Source organism: Sinocyclocheilus rhinocerous, unplaced genomic scaffold (genome assembly GCF_001515625.1).
Source record: "Sinocyclocheilus rhinocerous isolate Xijiao unplaced genomic scaffold, SAMN03320098_v1.1 scaffold24, whole genome shotgun sequence".
In the NCBI taxonomy this organism is placed as follows: domain Eukaryota; kingdom Metazoa; phylum Chordata; class Actinopteri; order Cypriniformes; family Cyprinidae; genus Sinocyclocheilus; species Sinocyclocheilus rhinocerous.
The window spans coordinates 2924280-2939400 of NW_015647124.1; the positions used below are offsets into that span (position 1 = coordinate 2924280).

At 34.9% G+C, this 15121-nt stretch overlaps 2 protein-coding genes across 4 annotated transcripts in view; one reads left to right on the forward strand and one right to left on the reverse strand.

Moving 5' to 3' along the window:
- The window catches only part of LOC107709004 (mitogen-activated protein kinase 8-like), a 17855-nt gene extending 10151 nt beyond the window's left edge, over positions 1 to 7704 (forward strand). The window contains exons 6-12 of one of the 3 annotated variants that reach the window (XM_016513400.1): positions 1862 to 2027; positions 2465 to 2536; positions 4053 to 4235; positions 4838 to 4962; positions 5125 to 5188; positions 5635 to 5712; positions 6473 to 7704. In XM_016513400.1, the coding sequence (XP_016368886.1) occupies positions 1862 to 2027; positions 2465 to 2536; positions 4053 to 4235; positions 4838 to 4962; positions 5125 to 5188; positions 5635 to 5712; positions 6473 to 6621 (837 nt within the window). In that variant the 3' untranslated portion in view covers positions 6622 to 7704. Of the gene's footprint in view, positions 1 to 1861; positions 2028 to 2464; positions 2537 to 2796; positions 2869 to 4052; positions 4236 to 4837; positions 4963 to 5124; positions 5189 to 5634; positions 5713 to 6467 lie in introns of all 3 variants that reach the window. The other 2 variants (XM_016513399.1, XM_016513401.1) reach the window with 2 other exon arrangements.
- Positions 7705 to 13688: 5984 nt separating this feature from the next.
- Positions 13689 to 15121, reverse strand: part of arhgap22b (Rho GTPase activating protein 22b) — a 26806-nt gene continuing 25373 nt past the window's right edge. Inside the window, exon 10 of the mRNA XM_016513283.1 lies at positions 13689 to 14206. Within this exon, the coding sequence (XP_016368769.1) occupies positions 13984 to 14206 (223 nt within the window). The 3' untranslated portion in view covers positions 13689 to 13983. The remainder of the gene's footprint in view (positions 14207 to 15121) is intronic.

Consider the following 15121-nt stretch of genomic DNA (forward strand, 5'->3'; position numbering starts at 1 on the left):
CATTTGTCACAAAAACACACACACACACACACACAAACAGTCCAGTCCAGTCCTTCAACTTCATCAAGCAGCAACAAGAAGTACAGACACTGTATTGCTATATTTCAAAGCCTAATGAACTGGATTGCTGTCTACTTTATACATATATATAAAATATACATAAAATATAAAAAGCTCTCCCTCTGTAAAAGCACAAGAAAGACTAATGCTCAGTGGTTGTCAATAGAGTTTGAGTTTTAACACGTTGTTAAACTAATGACTTGATATTCTTGTACAGGAGTTTTCAAGCGTTTTGATGCTAAGGACCCCGAAATAGAATGATCACTTACAAGAGTCAATATTTTATAAACCCATTTATCTTTTAACACTAAACTAGTGCTGTCAATAGAATTTAAAAAATGCAGTTAATCACATGATTTCTGACCAGAAATATTTTTAAAAATCTATGAAATATATATGGAATATTAAAACAAAAACATACAATTCATTGTTTTTCAGAATTTTGACCGCCCTAAAATATATATTTTGTATTTTTTTTTTCCCTCAAATATTTTGCAGACCTTTTGGGTTCCAAAAGCACTGTAAACTCCTGCCTTAATAAACACAATGACATAGAAAGCAAATAATAATAATAATAAACAATTACTTTTAAATTAAATGGAACTATTTTGTATCTATATTTTAAGCACTTTATATATTTATCTTGAAATACATTTATAATGAACATTTCCCTCTACTCTGTTGTGATTAAAATTTGGCCAAAATAAGATATTTTATTAAGACAGCATAATTATGCTGCCAATTATTTACTACAGCTTTCTTGTGCAGCTCACAAGCTTTTTAGAACTGAACCCATGTTTCTAAGGGCTCTATGATTTTTTTTTTTAAGTTATATTACACAATTTTCTTCCATGTTTTAATTTTAACAGTAAACATTTGTTGTGAAGCACTTTGTTTGCCAAAAAATAAAAGGAATTGTTACATTTTCATTTAATTGCATTTTAAAATATATTTTTTCTTGATTACCACAGTTATTAGTATAAATTTGCATTATTAGAAAAAAAATAGTATAGACAACACAGGATATTTCAGAGGGTCCTATTATTGTAAGAATTTTTAAAAAATTATTAAATTGTTAAAGTTTCAATTGATTAGACTTGCTTTTTGATTATTTAAAATTAAATTAAACCATTAAAACAGAGTCCAGAAATATTGAAACAGAAATAGGGAAAAATAAAATGGAATTTGAAGTTCATAGGGCACTAAAAATGTAATTTGTTACATTTTTACTAAACTCTTGTAAAATTGCATAAGTGTAATTATTTAAATGTAACTCTTATAGAGCAAAAAAACAACAACGGAATTTTGAAAAAAAAAAACGCAAGGCCCTAGTTTTCAAACCGTACAGTGCAGATTCCCACCTGTGAGAATGTGACGTCCCTTCTGACCCCTGAGAATTTCTCAAAAATACAATATTTCAGAGGGTCCTATTATTGTACGAATTTAAAAAAAAAACTATTAAATTGTTAAAGTTTCAATTGATTAGACCATTGATTAGAATTTAATTAAACCATTAAAACAGAGTCCAGAAATATTGAAACACAGAATTAGGGAAAAATAAAATGGAATTTGAAGTTCATAGGGCACTAAAAATGTAATTTTTGTTACATTTTTACTAAACTGTTGTAAAATTGCATAAGTTTAATTATTTAAATGTAACTCTTATACAGCAAAAAAAACACCAACAACAAAATTTTGGGAGAAAAAAAATGCAAGGCCCTAGTTTTCAAACCGTACAGTGCAGATTCCCACCTGTGAGAATGTGACGTCCCTTCTGACCCCTGACCTCTTCTCTTGTCAGGATCTGAAACCCAGTAACATAGTAGTGAAATCAGACTGTACGCTGAAGATCCTCGACTTTGGCCTGGCCCGGACAGCCGCCACCGGCCTCCTCATGACTCCTTACGTGGTGACGCGCTACTACCGTGCTCCCGAGGTCATTCTGGGCATGGGTTACCAAGCCAATGGTGAGTGCTAACCTGATGTCACTGCTTTGCAGCATGCCCACGTAAAGGGTCCCACTCGAGCACATCCACACCATTCTGCTGAAAACAACCGCAATCTCACCAAATGGCTGTGGTGTTTTAACGTTAAAGCCCCTTGAGGGATTCTTTCATCCAGTTGAACTAGTTTGGAGTGGTTTCTGCATGCATAAGCACACTGGATGGGTTTGCCTGTAGCACTGAGCATCTAGATAGGAAAAGCATTAGTCACCGAGTCTTACTTGGGGAAGTGAAAGTGGTTCGCTGCAGTGCAAAAATCAATTTGAAGGCCAAAAATGCTGACGTTTAGTCCTGGATGGTAGCGCTGAGGAAAACTTGGCATGGAAAAATCTCAAGCAGTCGCGCTGCCCTTTATGCTTTGCTTATTTCTTCTCTTTTTCCTCTATGCTACACTGGTTTAGTGGATATTTGGGCTGTTGGCTGCATTATGGCAGAGATGGTGCGGCACAAAATCCTTTTTCCAGGGAGGGACTGTATCCTTGTTCGGCCTCTAGTTGTTTGCTTGGATTTTGTGCTGTTTTGTGAAGAGTAGGGCCTCTAGGGTTATGGATTATCGGGCTGTGATCCTGCCTGACGCACACTGAGATGTTTGCATGCACCTGTCACCTCTGTTGCATGCACATCAATGCACCCTGTTCCTTATATATATGTGTGTGTGCTTGTATTTCTGTTTTATTGTTTTTCATTTGTAAGATTTTTGGCACTTTAATTTGGTTGTCATTTCATTTTTCAGTTGATGTCTGGTCTGTTGGCTGCATCATGGCTGAAATGGTCAGAGGTAGTGTGTTGTTTCCTGGCACAGACCGTATCCTTACCTGGTTGTCTTTACTGTCCCATTCTGAGTGTGTGTTTGTTTGCTTGGGGTTTTTTTTTTTTTTAGTTATTTTACCCTTTATGTGTTTTGTCATTGATGTGCGAGACCTGATAAAAAAAGAAGGTTAATAAAAAGGTAATATTTTAATAGAATGTAAAAAAAAACAACAACAACTCTTTGCTTCCTTACACATGAAAGTGTCAAGACAGTTTTATTCAGTCACTTGGTTAACCCTGACCATAGTAAAAATCCCACTCCACATAACTTTTTTACTCATGTGTGTGCAGCTCTAAGCAGCATTTTTTTAATGTATTTCTTTTCATTTTACAGATAAATGCGAAGTAGATAAAAAATTAATAATACATATTTTTTTATTTTACATATTACACAACACCCATAACCGTTTAATTATGCATACATATATTTCATTATATATTGGTTTCCATATTTGATTTTTTTAGGTGACATTATGCATATTTTCTCTCGAATTAATTATATAATTTATTCTACCACCTTTTTTTGAAGGTTAATTTGCCATATATATTATATTAGCATATTAGAATGATTTCTGAAGATCATGTGACACTGAAGACTGGAGTAATGATGCTGAAAATTCAGCTTTGATCACAGAAATAAATTACATTTTACAGACAGTATATTCACATAGAAAACGGTTATTTTAAATTGTAATAATATTTCTGTTTTTACTGTATTTGATCAAATAAATGCAGCCTTAGTGAGCAGAAGAGACTGCTTTCGAAAACAAAAAAACATGTACAAAATAATTTAATAAAAAATGTTAAATATATGTGTATATTTTTTTTTACATATATTTAACATTTTTAATTAAATAATTTTTTAACACTTTAAAAAAAAATTAATATTTGAACATTTAAAGATTTTGATAATTTTTGATAATTTTTCTCACACACACACAGACACACTTGTCTTAATATAACATTTTCACTTTCAGTGGTGAAAGTGAGTGGAGTAACGATGCTGAAAAAGACTTGACACGTCACGCCAGATCAGGGAAATTTTACATGCTACAGTCATTGTTAAATTAAGCGAGAGGTAAAATTAAAGAGGTAAACCGCTTAATTAAAGCTCAAAGTGAAACATTCTATATATGTGACTTGGCAGTCAGGTAGTTTTCCTTAGCATGTCATCTGAAGACATCGACCAGTGGAACAAGGTGATCGAGCAGCTGGGCACACCGTCTCAGGAGTTCATGCTGAAGCTCAACCAGTCCGTGAGGACTTACGTAGAGAACCGGCCCCGCTATGCTGGATACAGCTTTGAGAAGCTCTTCCCAGACGTGCTCTTCCCTGCAGACTCCGACCACAACAAACTGAAAGGTGAGGGATACGTCTTTAACATTTAGACCTGCCATAAAGCTTTCTGTTGTTTTATAGTGCTCTGTTACTCTGTAAATATTGATTTTTGTAGCCTGCTATTAGAAATGGAAAGTTCTGATTGGATGAGCCATGTTCAAAGATGCAATAAACTACCAAGAGTTAGACTAATGATGCTAGGCTAATGTGTTTTGCTTGAATACCCAGCCCTAAGTGTATGCAGTGTTTAGTATATCTTCTTACTACTCCATAGTTTGCAGCTCTAATCTATTGGCTATATAGAAAAAGGCTTGAACTCTTTAAAATGTGCCACCCTTCCTGTTTCAAAATGAAATATGTCGACACGGGAAACTGTGCTTATCAAGCCAATGCATGCGATCTTTAACCATTGTAAAATTACTGTAATCCATGACTTACTAATGACTCGTTGCTTTATTTAAAGGCGCCTTCAATTCACAATTCAATTTGGCTTCTCCAGACGCACACTGTTGTTTGTTTCCCTTCATTAAACTCTCATCAAGTCGCAGTAATCCAAGAACAGCATGATTGTCTATGGCGAATTTCCTCTCAATTCAGGTCCTGATTTAAATGCAATTATTTTGCAGCGAGTCAAGCGCGAGAGTTGTTATCCAAAATGCTGGTAATAGATGCGTCTAAACGAATCTCGGTGGACGAGGCCCTCCAGCACCCCTACATCAACGTGTGGTACGACCCGTCAGAAGTGGAAGCGGTGAGTGCTTCAGTGTTCATTATTGGTGCTGGTTGACTTCAGAGTCCAGATGGGAGCTTGCGCTGCATGAACCCTCCAGAGAGAAGGACTGATGGAGCACCTGACGTCTTGTTTTCTTTCCTTTGTGACGTATCTGTTTGACATTTATCTGCTCGGTTTCAGCCGCCACCGGTGATCACGGATAAGCAGCTAGATGAGAGAGAACACACAGTGGAAGAGTGGAAAGGTGCGCTTTTTATTTTAAATCATTGATTGTCATAAAATCATAATATTTAGTCTCTGGTGAGTTAAAGGTATGACCAAAATTAATTAGCTAATTTCAATAATTGACTAATTTTATATCAAGCTAACTGTATATATCATAATATATGTATGTGTGTGTGTGTATATAGGTTTTAGCACTTTTTTTTTTAAGGAAATTCAACAAAGAAGAACATCTTTTAATTTATTTAATAACATTGATTTATTAAATTACAATCTGATAATGCCTATTTTTGCATTCCATTAAATCACATTCTTTTCAAATGAAAGCTTTTTCGTATGCATGATTATTTTCTCGTTTTGTTTGGATCTTAATGGACACAAAGTGAAATAAGATTATACATCATGGCATCAGTGCAAAAAAAGTTTCTTGATGTAATTTGAGCTCTTCTGTATCTGTTCCCTGATCAGAGCTGATATATAAGGAAGTGCAGGACTTGGAGGAACGAACGAAAAACGGGGTTATCCGAGGACAGCCGGCCTCGCTAGGTTAGTTTCCTCCTTGATTTATGCTTTAGGCTTTTCACACAACATTAACCCTGGGTTAATCTTTTTTTAAAGCACAGGTTAAGGGCCGCTTATATTCAGGTTTAAAGTCAGAAGCATTTTCACATGCCGTATGGTAAAACAATTAAATGTCAAGCAAATTAATTCTTGCTCAGAAAGTAGTTCATATAATGTCCAATAAACCTTATTGACTGTGAATATTCAATTAAGAACATCAATCCAGGGTTTACATATATATGGGGTGAAATCTCAAAACCTGACTACCTAGGGTTAATTCATTAAAATTTTTATGAATTATTATTTATGAATAAATTTACCATTTTCAATCAGTTTTTACTCTAGTAAATATGTCGAACCATCTTAATTCAAGACTTATGAATCTTTAATTCAAGATACATTTACTTGAAAAGCAACATTATTAAGACTTGTTTTCAGAGAATATGTTTTGAATTGTGTTTATTTTTCTTACCTGATGTTTCTTTTAAGCATAAATATAATTTGAGGAAACAAATCTTAATGTCTTAGCCAATCTTCTGAAGCAAACTGATGCTGTAAAGATGTTGCAGTATTTTTACTGGTTAAAACGAGTCTGGGTTTACAGTTTGAAGTGTGAAAGGCCACATATGTGACCCTGGAGCACAAAAGCAGTGTTAAGTCGCTGGGGTATATTTGTAGCAACAACGTTTACAGTGTTTCAGCAGTACCTGGCTGATAAAAATGGTTTCTGTTTCTCATAGCACAGGTGCAGCAATGAGCAATGACTCCCATGAGCCCTCGACGTCCTCGTCCTCCACAAACGACGTCTCGTCCATGTCCACCGACCCCACACTGACCTCGGACACAGACAGCAGTCAGGAGGCGCCCGCAGGACCGCTGGGCTGCTGCAGATGACTATCCTCCTCCTCCTCCTCCATCCGCATCCACCCGTCACGCCAGTCTGGAAACACGTCCTCCTTTCTTTCTCAAACTCACACGTTCTTTTGAATTGACAAAGTGTGAGAACGGAGGTAAGAGTTTTTGAGGGCATCTTCAAAGCTCTTATACCAAACCAGCATTTCTTTGATTACTTTAGTTTTTTGCATCTGATTGAAGCTACTTCTACGGCATCTTGCCATTTGGATGTGGAATGATTTGAGTTTACTTGTAAAGATGAATGGGGAATATATTTTTGAGATGTTTTTTTTTTTTTTGAGAGTCACTAGTTAGTGGAGGGTCGTTAAACGGCACATCCATTTCCTGGATGAATGAGTGTTTCCTCACTGTTACTGCTGTTTTGGAGTCAGTGGTGTATAAAATCGCAGTGTGTTCAGCGGCAGAGATGGTTTTTAATATGACCTGTGTACGTAACCACGATTTTAGATGGACGTTTTATTTGGTTGTCTTACAGAAACACTTTTTAAAGTGCTTTTAGGGTCTGTAAGCTACTCTTTTCGCTTTCTAATGTCATTGCACGACTGACTTCACATAGTATTCTCTCTGTAAAAACACGTTTGGCTTTTCAAATGTCACCGTAGGTAATCTAGTCTGTACATATTTCAACTTGAAACACAGTAACCCACAGCTTTCATTACACTTCAACACTGTACAGCCTGATGTAAAGGTCTTGTTTGAACGTTTCATTATATGATATGAAACTGAAATTGGGTATTTGGCCCATGCATACGAAGCGCTTTTGATTTCAAGGGCCCTGTTTAGGTCGATCGGATCACGAGTAGACGAGGGATTCACACCTGGTGTTTTAATCCATCTCTTCTGTCCACTTTTGACCACTTCTGTTCTTTTGAGGGGAGGGCTTTTTCTGATTTTTTTTTATCTAATATTGTGAAATAAGCTTGTGCAATTTACATATGAGCCAAACGCCGTTTTTTCCCCAAAGCTATATTTAAAACGTTTGCTGCATGGATAAAAAAAAAAAAAATTCTGCTACATATATCAATCAAAATTTTGCTGGGAGAAGAAAAAAACAAACAAACATTAGTCACCTATAAGTTGTCAGCAAATCCTTTAATTTTTACCAGTATTCAGAACAGAATAAGATCTGAAAAGATCTTTTCAGAATAAGATCTGAAAATACAATTAGCTGCAAAATTATAGTAATTTTATTAAAAAAAAAATTATATATACACTACCAGTCAAAAGTTTTTGAACAGTAAGATTTTTAATGTTTTTTAAAGAATTCTCTTCTGCTCACCAAGCCTGCATTTATTTGATCCAAAATACAGCACAATTGAAAAAAAATTGTACTATTTAAAATAACTGCTTTCTATATGAATATATGTTCAAATGTAATTTATTTCTGTGATCAAAGCTGTGAATTTTTTTTCTTCTAACCTTTATTTTGCAAGGATGCTTTAAATTGATCAAAAGCGATGATAAATACATCTATAATACAAAATATTTCTATTTCAGATAAATGCTGTTCTTCTGCTCTTTCTATTCATCAATGAAACCTGAAAAACATGATGATAATAATAAATGTTTTTTTGAGCAGCAAATCAGCATATTAGAATGATTTCTGAAGATCATGTGACACTGAAGACTGAAGTAATGATGCTGAAAATTCAGCTTTGATCACAGAAATAAATTACATTTTACAATATATTCAAATAGAAAGCAGTTATTCTAAATAGTAAAAATATTTCACAATATTGCTGCTTTTGCTGTATTTTAGATCAAATAAATGCAGGCTTGGTGAGCAGAAGAGAATGCTTTAAAAAACATTAAAAATATTACTGTTCAAAAGCTTTTGACTGGTAGTGTATAATTATAAAATAAAACAAATTATAACGGCATTCGTTATAAACAACACAGGCCTATAAACAGCTAGCAGTGCTATAAATGATATGTTGTGTGCGTGAGAGGCTACGGCGCGATCACAGAGATTTTCCATATCACAGCGGAAAAAATTACAACATTCTGTGATTTTTGGTCATAAAAATAGGAGTAAGACATAATTTGATGCTGTAAAGCATTTACTTTTATTTATGTACACTCACAATAACAACAAAACTGTGCCTTTGCAAAGTAAAGCAAGCAAACAGGAGGCGCTTTCAGCCGTCTTGGTTTCCTTAAACTTGTGGTGCAGCCGTAAAAATGAAACAAAACAGACTTTTTTTTTTTTGTTCCTTTTGTTTTGTTAATTTGTTAAGTATTTAACTGAAACACATTTTGTGTAGGCCTGTTTATTTTATTCCTATCATATGTCATTTTATTCTGATTTCTTCTGTTGTTTAATGCGCATGCAAAACTAAACCACTGAAGAGAAAAACATTTAGGCTATTTTTAATGGGTCACATACACTTATCCATTGTAACTTAAATCTAATTTAACATTCTAATGTTGCCGGTTAACGGATAGGAAATGATCATCGGAGAGCAGGCGGTCTTTAGTGGCTGTTTTCGACTACCTCTGGAAGTGCTCAAAAGTGGACAATCTCGAAACATTTAACACCCCTTTCACGCCTGTATTTAGCGATGTCCGCTTGTGATCAGATCGACGGAAACGCGTCTTAATACCCGGTGTAAACAGGGCCTTGTACTCTAGTACTTATGAATTTACTACCAAACTGCGTCTACCAATGCGATCTTATTCATTACGCAATGAGAAAAAAAAACCGCTCTCGGGGGGTGATTTTTAATAGCGTTGTTTTGGATGGAGCAATCATGCTAAATGAATGAAGACGTATTAGATTGGAGGTTCAAAGTGGATCCCAAAGGAACTACTGCTTTTTATGGCTGTCTAAGGCTAAAAAATAGCCCATCAGTATCAGATTTATTCTGATGTTTAGAAAAATGTGTTTTGGAATGTAATTGTGTTTACAATACTAGTGTAAACTCTACATACTAAATGAACTAAATCCACTGCTAAATTTGGAAATGCCATTCATCATTGGGTTAATATCTACGGTTTTTATTTTGCTTACAAAATGGAGAAAGTGCCTGAGTCCAGCATTCATTCCTGAATGATTAGAGAGGTGAAGAAATTTGGGTGAGGTTTTTCAAAGTAATACTGTTCATATCATGTTGGAGTGTCTATTTTTCTAGTGCATTGGAAGTATGATGTCGATTGAAAGGTCGGGGCATGTTGAGAAGATGATCTGTAAAGGGACGGTTCCTCAAGCAAGGTCTTTCATCAAAGTACTAGCAAATTGGAACATTGTTGGTATGTGTATATGGTTTGCAGCTTTATTTTGTTTATGGAAATATGCAAGATATTGCATCGAATGCTGTAGGTGGGAACTACATTTCCCATGAGGTAGTGCTATGGAATGTACTTGCGGGATAGCTGGGAGGTGTAGGAACCGAAGGTTTGAGTTTGCATAACTATATTCTTTCATTTGAGTTGCATTTTGTTTTATCCGTGTTAAGTGCTCTTAATTTTTCTTTGCTCTCTTTAGGGAAGTTAATGAATTTTAACTTTCATTTGCTTTTATCTCATCTCTCAAAAATTTTATAATTCAGATCAAAGTAGGCTTTGATGAACTACCTCACTCTAAATTTCTACCGGTTTTTTTTTTTTTTGCGACGTAGCTGCCCATAAGATTTGATGTTAATACGGATTTCATTATTTATTTATTTCTAAAGTGAACTATTGTCAATAGTAGGCAACGTATAGTTTTGTACATTATGTATACTTCACCTAGAAGTCAAAGAATTGAAATGTAAATTTGATCTTTTTTGTTTAATTTGACTTTGTACTCATTTTTTTACAGTTCATGTGCAATACCCACTGCTGTCATGCTAGTTGTAATCAATAGATCTAGACTTATTAGTTGTATGTACCCAGAGGTAGAGATATGTTTGGTACTGTCAGATAAATTCATGTTTTTTTTGTCATTTTGTTTTCTTTGACTTATATTGTCAATGTTACATAACCCATCTTACCAAAAATGAAAATCTGTGGCTGATGTTTGCAAGTTGTTATGTTTAGCCACTGGACTTTGATCATCCTGGTAAGTCCGGTTTAAAAGCATCTGTAAAATATCATGAATTACCAACGTGTTAAGATTTGGTGCTGGTATGTAATATTTGCTAGCAATGCCCAGCCCATCAGTTAGTTATAAATTGCTAGCTCTGTGTGCACTAAACAGCATACAGATGCTGAGAAGTGCACTACTACAAAGAATGCGCTGGGATCTTATGAAACCAATTGTACATGTACTGCAAATAAACACCAGTTTGAATCAGAACCGTCTCCTCGGTCTCATTGCTTTTACACACACCAGTTTAATATACAAGACATTTAAAGGGTTTCTGCAGGTAAATTAAGACTTTATAAGACCAATTAAAGAAACTGTAAGGATCGAATGGTTTGCAATTTCGTAAATATACCATTTGGATCGGAAAATTGTATTTATTTATTTTTTTACTTCATCAGAATGGTACAAAACTTGGTAAAGGTTTTGGCGTTAGGCTTTTTGTCTCATTTGAACGGTTCGTGGTCAAAAATGACCGCATTGGAAATTTCATCTAGTGGAGACATTTGGTACTGCACCCAAAATCTTACTGAAAGCTCATTTTTTGAGATATCAACCTCAAATTTGGAACACAATTTGTTTAGATTGGTGCAGTTTTAGAGTAAAACATATTTTGGAAAATATCTAAATGTAAAAATCTGCCAAGTGTCTTCTTTAAAAAGAGACCAAACTTAAGTCTGTGCTCCAAAACATTCAAGATTTATGCCCGTTTAAGTTGGAAATGTCATTTTCAGGTCTATGCCCAGAGAGTGGTTAACAGGTAATAAATGGATCATAACTATTCCATAAATATAATTTAGTACCATAACATCCCCTAAAAATACAAAATATTAAACCATTACCAAACTAAAATGTTTATTTCATTTAAAAAAAATTTTTTACCACCACACAAGCAGCATTAGAGGATTAAAGATGTTTGGATATTTATATTGAAAAAAAATAAAAATACTAAGGAAGAGTGCATGCAACATTTAATGTATGGAAGAAAAATAATGTCAAATGTCTTTGAAACAGAAAAAGCATGTTGAATTGCACTAACTGAAAAAAATAATGCATTGCATTAACAGTGCTTGCATTTTTAGGGGCTGAAATTCAACATAGTTGTTTATTTAAGCTGTGAATATTTCAATTCGAAACATTTTACACATTTTCATGATTAAAAATTCAATAATTCATATTCACCTTCCAGAGTTCACTTCCGAAATATTCAATCTGTTTAAAAATACGATGCATAATATTAGACAGGCAATTTTCAGTCAATTTTATTTTGTCTTATTTCACAAGAGGTACATTCCTTTCCGTTCGTTTCATTTAGTCCTTTGCGAATAATTACATACCACCACAGTGACACTTGGTAACATTTCAACACAGCACAGAAGTCTAATCGTCATGTATGACTGCAGTATAATAGTCTAATCATGATGTATAACATCTTCACATACTCTAAATATGCATTAAAGTCTATTGTAAAGGCTGTTGTTTTAGTAAAATCCAAATAATATCCAAATGGATTGATAACTGAAGCATGTTGAGCAGCAAGAAGCACTTTGCTTGAGGGCACAGTGGTGATGTCCAGTTTCTGGGTCTCTTCTTATTGAGATTGAACCTGAAACATTCATATTAGCAGCCTGGAAAGTTAACCGTTAGGCTACGGCCATCATGCTAATATATAATATATGAGCTACTATGCAGTCGGAAAACAGTTCAGAAATTGAGCTGAGTCTACACAATCTATGACAGTTTTTGACCACTCACTTTAAGAAACATCCACAGAGCATTTCTAGTCTTTCTATACACTTAAACAGTGTAAAATAAAATTCGATCAATTGACAAAAGTCACGTTTCAATCTTTTTTTTTTTTTTTTTTTTTTATCCCAAATTTCAGGTGTTTTTGTTGTGTCAATTCCCATGAAGCCCTTGTCAGTTATTTTGCTGACTGATACGCTACTTTGGGCTTACGATCTCCGGCGTCTGCGGGACGTAATGATTCATACTGATGGAAGGCAGAGTTACTGCTGTTTGGAGAGCTCTCTCTGGTCAAATATGAGCCCAACCAGATCCACAATGACGGTCACGTTGACAGTGTCGAGATACCACCAAATATGCAAGAAAACAGTTTCAAAGTGAGACCTCAATAATTTCACTTTCCCACTTTAATTTTAAACTGACATGTTTTTGTAGGGCAGTGGTCTGCTTGAAGGAATAGTTCACCCAAAAATGAAATTGATTGAGAATGTCCTCACTCTCAAGCCATCCAAGATTAGGATGAGTTTGTTTCTTCATCAGATTTGGAGAAATTAGCATTGCATCACTTGTTCACCAATGGATGCTCTGCAGTGAATGGGTGCCGTCAGAATGAGAGTCCAAACAGCTGATAAAACATCACAATAATCCACAAGTAAAATCCATCATTAAGATGTTTTGAACTTTTAACCTTTTTTCCCAGCTAAAGTATGAGTCCTATATTGAGAAAAAGTCTGAATCAGGAGAGAAATCTGCACAAATCGAGCACAATTACAAGCCAAAACAGCTCTAAACAAATCTGTGGGTGGATTTTGATGTGAGAGACAACAGAGATGGATTTTTTCCCCTGGAGGATTATAGACTAGTGTTTTTGCCAGAAGAGACTGTTTGAAGTTAAAAGCGTCTTAATGCTGGATTTGTTTCAGCTTTTGTCTTCTCCAGATGTTAACTGATGGACTGGAGTGGTGTGGATTATTGTGATGTTTTTATCAGCTGTTTGGACTCTCATTCTGACGGCACCCATTCACTGCAGAGCATCCATTGCTGAGACACTGATGCAATGCGACATTTCTACAAACCTGATGAAGAAACAAACTCATACATCTTGGATGGCCCGAGGGTGAGTAAATTTGAAGTAAATGTTTTATTTTTGGGTGAACTCTTCCTTTAACATGCAGAAGCCAGTGAATCTGCTCTAATTGTCATTATTGGGAACCCTAAACATGCAAAGGATGCATGATATAATTTGAACTGATTTAAGGATCAGATTCAGACGTTCCATTTGTTTCTTTGTCACCTAAAGCTGAAGCTTCCAGAAAGAAATAGCTGTAAATCAACAGGTGTAAAATGGCTTTAATAAATGCTACACTGCTGAAACGGCGAGAATCTCCTCGAAAAAAGTACCTGGTACACATTGGAAGGCCTTTAACTAGTTGTATTTTAGGTCTGATTTGATGAACACAAAAATTTGTCCACATGATTTTTGGAGATGCCTGAGTGCTCTGGTCCATTTGGGGACTTTGGGTGTGTTTGCATTAAATGTCACTGGTACGGCTTCCAAGAGCCAGATCCCCCAGCGTGGAGAAGAAGTCTTCCATTTCTTTCTCAAGGAGGCGATTGCGGTTTTCTGCGTCCTCACGGGCCCGTTCAGAGTTTCTCAGTTTGATCTCAAGCATTAGTTTTTTTTTCCTCTCCTGTTCCATCTCTTGCTGGAGTCTCTCCATCTGCGCGCACAGGGCTGAACTCGACTCTTCCAGCCTGCAGAGAGCAGAACACAGGTGTGTGAGTGCACAATACAGATATCACCGAGCACTGTTACTTATGCCAGGGCTTAGGGGGACGCTCGGGGAACGCAATTTGAGAGACCAAAAATATTACAAATATAACATCTATCAAATCTGTTTCATTTTGCTTTGTAAAGACAGGTCAGATTATTTTATGCTACTAATAGTAAAACAACAACAACATTTTATTTGTACAACTAACATCATTCTAGTAGTGGCTAAAAGAAAAAAAACAGTTAACAGTTATTAACAGAGGATGTCTGTTTTTTTTTTGTTTTTTTTTTTAAGAGGACCCCCAAAATATTCAAAAAATAATTTGGAAAAAAGTACTAGCTTTTCTATAATATTTCTCACACAGTATAGATGAGATTATGTATTGTGTATATATACTGTATATTATATTTTATTTTTTATTAATTTTTTTTTATTTTCATTTATGAATCAGGGACCTCGCAAGGGGATCATATTATTTTGGGGTTCTTGGGTTCAAATATTTGGAAACCCCTGACTTATGAACTAAGTTTAGATTTTTAGTACAAATTGTGCTAAAAAAATACAAATTACTTCATTAATCAGTTCGGATTAAATTTATGTTAATTGAAAGGATTCAACAGTAAAACCCAAACCCTAATTCATCACCAAAATTTAAAAAGAATTTAAAAAGTACAGATTCTGGCAATAAATTATTTCTAGAGAAGTTCTACTTTCTATACCTTCTGCAATTATTAACAGTGGTTGTCTGTGATTTCTCAGAGGACCCACAAGTTATTAAAAAAAAAAAAAAAAAATTCCATAAGTAATTTTCCATATTTTTTTTCTGAGCTTTTGGGGAGGAAAAATAACCCCCTGTTTGATTCAAATTAAAATCGCAAAATGTTGTCTTCTTAAT